Source organism: Bison bison, unplaced genomic scaffold, assembly GCF_000754665.1.
Source record: "Bison bison bison isolate TAMUID 2011002044 unplaced genomic scaffold, Bison_UMD1.0 scf7180017864168, whole genome shotgun sequence".
NCBI classification, from domain to species: domain Eukaryota; kingdom Metazoa; phylum Chordata; class Mammalia; order Artiodactyla; family Bovidae; genus Bison; species Bison bison.
The window spans coordinates 2,822,770-2,828,576 of NW_011494740.1; the positions used below are offsets into that span (position 1 = coordinate 2,822,770).

General features: G+C 35.9%; 1 protein-coding gene across 11 annotated transcripts in view; it reads right to left on the minus strand.

Annotated features, from left to right (window-relative positions):
• ABI3BP (ABI family, member 3 (NESH) binding protein) overlaps positions 1-5,807 on the minus strand; it is a 296,163-nt gene that overhangs the window by 210,379 nt on the left and 79,977 nt on the right. For all 11 annotated transcript variants that reach the window (XM_010841961.1, XM_010841962.1, XM_010841959.1 and 8 more), the window contains exon 2: positions 3,003-3,182. In XM_010841961.1, the coding sequence (XP_010840263.1) occupies positions 3,003-3,182 (180 nt within the window). The remainder of the gene's footprint in view (positions 1-3,002; positions 3,183-5,807) is intronic.

Consider the following 5,807-nt stretch of genomic DNA (forward strand, 5'->3'; position numbering starts at 1 on the left):
CCACTTGACTTCACATTCCAGGATGTCTGGCTCTAGGTGAGTGATCACACCATCGTGATTATCTGGGTCATGAAGATCTTTTTTGTACAGTTCTTCTGTGTATTCTTGCCACCTCTTCTTAATATCTTCTGCTTCTGTTAGGTCCATAGCATTTCTGTCCTTTATCAAGCCCATCTTTGTATGAAATATTCCCTTGGTATCTCTAATTTTCTTGAAGAGATCTCTAGTCTTTCCCATTCTGTTGTTTTCCTCTATTTCTTTGCATTGATCTCTGCGGAAGGCTTTCTTAACTCTCCTTGCTATTCTTTGGAAGTCTGCATTTAGATGTTTATATCTTTACTTTTCTCCTTTGCTTTTCACTTCTCTTCTTTTCACAGCTATTCGTAAGGCCTCCTCAGACAGCCATTTTTCCTTTTTGCCTTTCTTTTTCTTGGGATGGTATTGATCCCTGTCTCCTGTACAATATCATTATCAAATACCTTGAAAATCAATAAAAATAACTAATGCATTCTTACTGATAATAAAATAAACAACAGTATAATTGGTCAACACTGCAGATTTCCAAGCATCAATATATTACAATGAGAATGTATCTTGTATTTCCTAAACACTGTATATGGAAAGTGAAAAAGTAAATAAAAGAAAATTCTTCTTTAATATAGAATTTCAGTTAAAAAATGCAAAAGAATGATAGAATTAGATTCTTTCTAAAATGTACAAATTGCCATTTTACAACCTCTGTATAAAATAATGGATCTGGGCCATGACCATCAATAGATGTTAAAACCATTAAGTGAAAATTTGATGAATTTTATAACGGCAGGGTCAGGCTGAGGTCACCTAAACATAACAAACAGTATTAACATTACTAAGTATGACACCAGCCATTATATACCTCTTTTGTGAGTTGTTAGGAAATAATACCACCTATAAAGTATTCTTTCCTGAAAATGCTTAACCCAAATCTAATACAGCCTCCAAATCAAAATAACTTTCACAGGAAATACCAGGATAGAGGAACCAGTTCAAAAATACATGGAAGCAGCCAGGTAAATACAGAATGTGGACCAGAATATATAATCAGATTTCTCCAGCAAATCAATGACATTTAAAGAGAGAAGGGAGAGAGGACTGACTTATGATATGGTAACAGTCAACCCTAACATGTAAACCATGTAGGATCCTGATTAAAAAAAGAAACAGCTCAAAGAGGGCATTTTTAAAGATGACCAGAGAAATTTAAATATGGATTAGGCATAAAACAATATAATGGGATTATTGTTATAATATGATAAAAGTAAGACATTACTAAAAATATTTTTATCTGTTAGAGATGCATACTGAAGTGCTTAAAGACTATACAAATATACTATCTAGCTATGGTTTAAAATACCTATATGAGCAAATATGAGGACTACATGGAAAGAGATTATGAGCAAAAGAGTGACAATATTCAAGTTGCAGCATTATACACGAGTCATTATAGGTTTCTTTCTTCTTATATCTTTGAATTTTTTCATAATAAGAAGTTTTAAACTTTGGCAAAACTAATACAATATTGTAAAGTTTAAAAATAAAATAAAATAAATGAAAAAAAGAAAAAAAAAGTTTTAAGAGTTGAAACAAATAAAAGGGTACCTATTCCACCTGACCATCCCTCATTAGTGAATCAATAAAAGCTTGATATATTTGTGCTAGAAATTTTCTTTATAGTTTTCTACATATATTTTTCATTAGCAATCTGACTTCTGTCACTTTAAGATAGGATGCCTTCTGCCTCATAAGGAAAGGATGTTTATTATTAACAAAATTTTCAATCTATATAACCAAGGATAAAAATTACGATAAATAAAATGTTACTTCTAATGTTCAATAAATAAAGGACAGTGTATCTATTTGTGTAGGGATACATGTATAGCTCCCAGACACTTTTTATATTAATAGTAAAGAGTGGGTATGTTGAAGGAATATTTGCAAATTTTTAAATTCCTTATGGTTTATATGATCAAGACTAATGTTTTTACACTTGTCAAAGTGTCTAATTCTCAAATTTGGGGGGTAACAAACTGATGTGTTTGCTTTTAATGTGCCCATCTTGTGTAAAATTTAGCATAGGCATTTATAACTAATAATGTTACTCTCTTGCCTAATTTTAAAGTACAAGAGAGACTTATCTATGAGAACCTCTCTGTGAGAAAGAGCTGTAGGGCAAAAGTGATTCATCTTTAACTTTGCTGCATATATGCACAAATATTAGATCTGGTATATAGTAGTTCATGTTACAGGATTAAACTTCAAAGTTTATGGAAAAGCTATTTAGAAATAATTGTAGCAGTAGAGCAAAATACAAACCTAATCTTAGTCTGTTCAGGAAGACTTTGACAGCATTCTAAGCTGAGGATTTCTTTTTTTTTTTTTAATTATCCTTTAAAATGTTTTATTTGCAAATCTGGAGAAGGCCTGACATGCTCACATCCTCAAATTACATTTAATGTGATTAAAATATTTTTAAAGATTTAAAATTTTATAACACAAATATACGCTTTAACCTTTTGTCTGAAATACTCTAAAGTTTAATGTAATATTAATGCTTTGTCTTTTCTTTTTAAAGGTAGTTTGTCATGCAGAGACACCCAGAAAGCTGAAGTTGATATTTTCTACCAGAAGAAAGTAAAGACACAGCAGGAAGGAAAATTAATCCACATAAACAAGCTATGTTACAGAGATTTAAGCCCAGTTATTTTAACTATTTTTTCCCTATCCAAGCTTAGTTATATGGTCAGGAATTGTATAATGGCAATGATTATTTCTGCAGTATTACATACTTTTTGATGTAAAGAATTGTGCTACGGGTTACAAGAATTTTGATGTTTTGTATTTATGTCATTTGGTTCAGCTGAGGATATAGAAAAAAAAAAAAATGATGCTTCAGGATTTATGTACCATGTAACACGCGTTACCTGTTACCTCTTCTTCCTATGCCTGAAACCCAAACATCTTACCGACTATGGCCTCAGTGTATTTCCCTTCGGCAGGAAGAGGGAAGTACTGGTTTGGTGATAAGTTACTGCCATATCCCAGGAGAAAACCTTCCAGTTTTACATTAGGACTTGGACGCAGGAACTTCAAGAAGATGGAGTCACTTGTGGTATTGATGTGGACCTTCAGGTTTGGCCTTTTACCTAGAGATGGGAATGAAAATATCGGTGGCTGTTACTTTACCTCTTTAGCATCCCAAGACAAATTTGGAGCAAAGGTTAGTGGTGAGAGGCCTTGTTACTGGAAAGCATGATATCTAGCGACTAAGGATAACAGCACATCCACCTAAATAGCTAAAACACAGGTAATTTTGAGACCAAAATAAACAGACAATAACATATAAAGCAGTCTAGAATACAAAGTGGGCTTCCCTGGTGGCTCAGTCGGTAAAGAATCTGCCTGCAATGCTGGAGACCAGGGTTCGATCCCTGGGTTGGGAAGATCCCCTGGAGGAGGAAATGGCAACCCCCTCCAGTTTTCTTGCCTGGAGAATCCTATGGACAGAGGAACCTGGCGGGTAACAGTCCATGGGGTCACAATAGTCGTACATGACTGACTAAACCACCACCACCAGAATACCAAGTACTGTCTGGTAAAAAGGATCTGAAATTTCTTACTGGTAAATTAAATTACCACACTTTGAAACCCCCAGCCCCTCAGTGCTGGTCTCTAGCCGTAACCCCATAGGACTTAGTGATTAATAGAGTTGGAAAGGGAGGGAGGTTAATAGAGTTGGAAAGGGAGGGAGGTGCATAAGTTTTGGTTTAGGAGTAACTGAGACGGTGGAGTAGATTTTCTAAAAGGAGCAGGGTAGAGAGAAAAGATGATTAGTTCTGTTTGGAGATTGCTGGGTCAGTGAGACAACTCCATGGAAATGTCCAACAGTAAGGTGACTAAAAGTGATGCTCAGAAAGCGGGCCCAGATCCTTCTGAGTGTCATTAGTTTATAAATGATCACTGGATGAACTTCCCTAGAGAGACAGCAGAGTAAGGAGGGAAATCCCATGTTTTCAAGGCAGTAATATTATTATTTTTGAACTACTAAGCAACAGGGACAGACAGTCATACTAAACAAACGTCTTGACCAAACAGTAAGGAAACAGCACTGTGTCTTGTCTTTGGGGCCAGAAGAAGCTGGGTTCAAACCACTTCTGCCACATACTGTCCATGGTGCCTCTGGCTGATCACTAACCTGTGCTTGTCTTGTTTCCTGATTTATAAATTATGGATAATGGATAATGATGTCTACTTTGACAGATTGCTGACAAAGGTTAGTGCAAATGGCACTATCTTAAAGCTGATACACAGTAATTGGTCAATAATTGGTTACTTAATCAGGTCCATCCAAAACCCTTTAGTCACAGTTTAGAAATCCTAAGAAAGGCATTGTTAGGTTTTTGTAAGTTCACGTCAAATAAATTTGGCAACAAAACTCAACCTGAACTGTTATGAAGCCACATAGTCCTTCTTTAATCTCACTGTACAGTCAGTGTGATATAAAACAAACATTGTTGTTTTATAACCATACATTAGTTTCTGCTCTATTACAATGTGAATCAGTTATACACAGACATACCCACACTTTTTAGATTCCCTCCCCACTTAGGTCCCCTCAGAGCATGCAGTAGAGTTCCTTGTGCTACACAGTAGGTTCTCATTAGTTATCTATTTTATATATAGTAGTGTGTATAGGTCAATTCCAGTCTCCCAATTCATCCCACCCTCCCTTTCCCTCTTGGCAACTATATGTTTGTTTTCCACATCTGTGTCTCTGCTTCTGCTTTGCAAATAAGTTCATCTGCACTATTTTTCTAGGTTCTAATTGTAGAAATTTTAATCCTATAATTAAATGTGCTTAATTAAAGGGTGCTGATCAAGACCCCACCGAAGAGGTTACTTAATACATGGTCTAGGCATCCTAGTACAATACCAAAATCCAAAGATTTTTCTGAATTCCAAAGTATGTCTGACTGAGAATTTTAGATGAGAGATTGTGGACCTCAATTATTTTCTTTCATTATTTCACTGGGATTTTACATTTTTAAAATACTTTACCTATTGGGAAGACTGTATTTACTTACCTAATAATTCACAGTCCATTTCTCATTAATCAAAGACTTGTATGTATAGCAGTCAGCACTCTAAATACCATGGATTTCCTGAATCTATCACACTAAATTTACATTACTCCACTCAAAAATCATCCTGAGCCACCCCAATATAGCCACACAGAAGCCTTCCTTCAGGCCTCTGAAGAAATAAAAACAGCTCCCTCTTGGAGACCGACCAGGCGGTGGGAACCACTCTTACTTCAGTAGCTGGTACTACTATATCCAGGCATGTGTCTAGTACTTTGTACTTCACCAAAATTTGATGAAATTTCTACAGTTTCTTGGTTCTCTGATTGCTATTCCTACATTTGCAGCAAAATTGAAACCCAGAGATACTGAGTGGTTTATCCAAAAGTCTGAGGAAGACCATCCCCAGCTCACCTCATCCAGTTCTCTTACCACACAAGTGACAGGGTGGCCACACCTCCATCACTCAGCTGGTTAAGTGCAGGGTCAAAACCACATCTTAGGTTCTCACTAGGCTGGATTTTCTGCTCTCAGTTGTGTGGTTTTTTTTTTTTTTTTAATTTATTTTTAATTGAAGGAAAACTGCTTTACAGTATTGTGTTGGTTTCTGCCAAATATCAACATGAATCAACCACAGGTATACCTATGTCCCCTCCCTCTTGAACCTCCCTCCCACCTCCCTCCCCATCC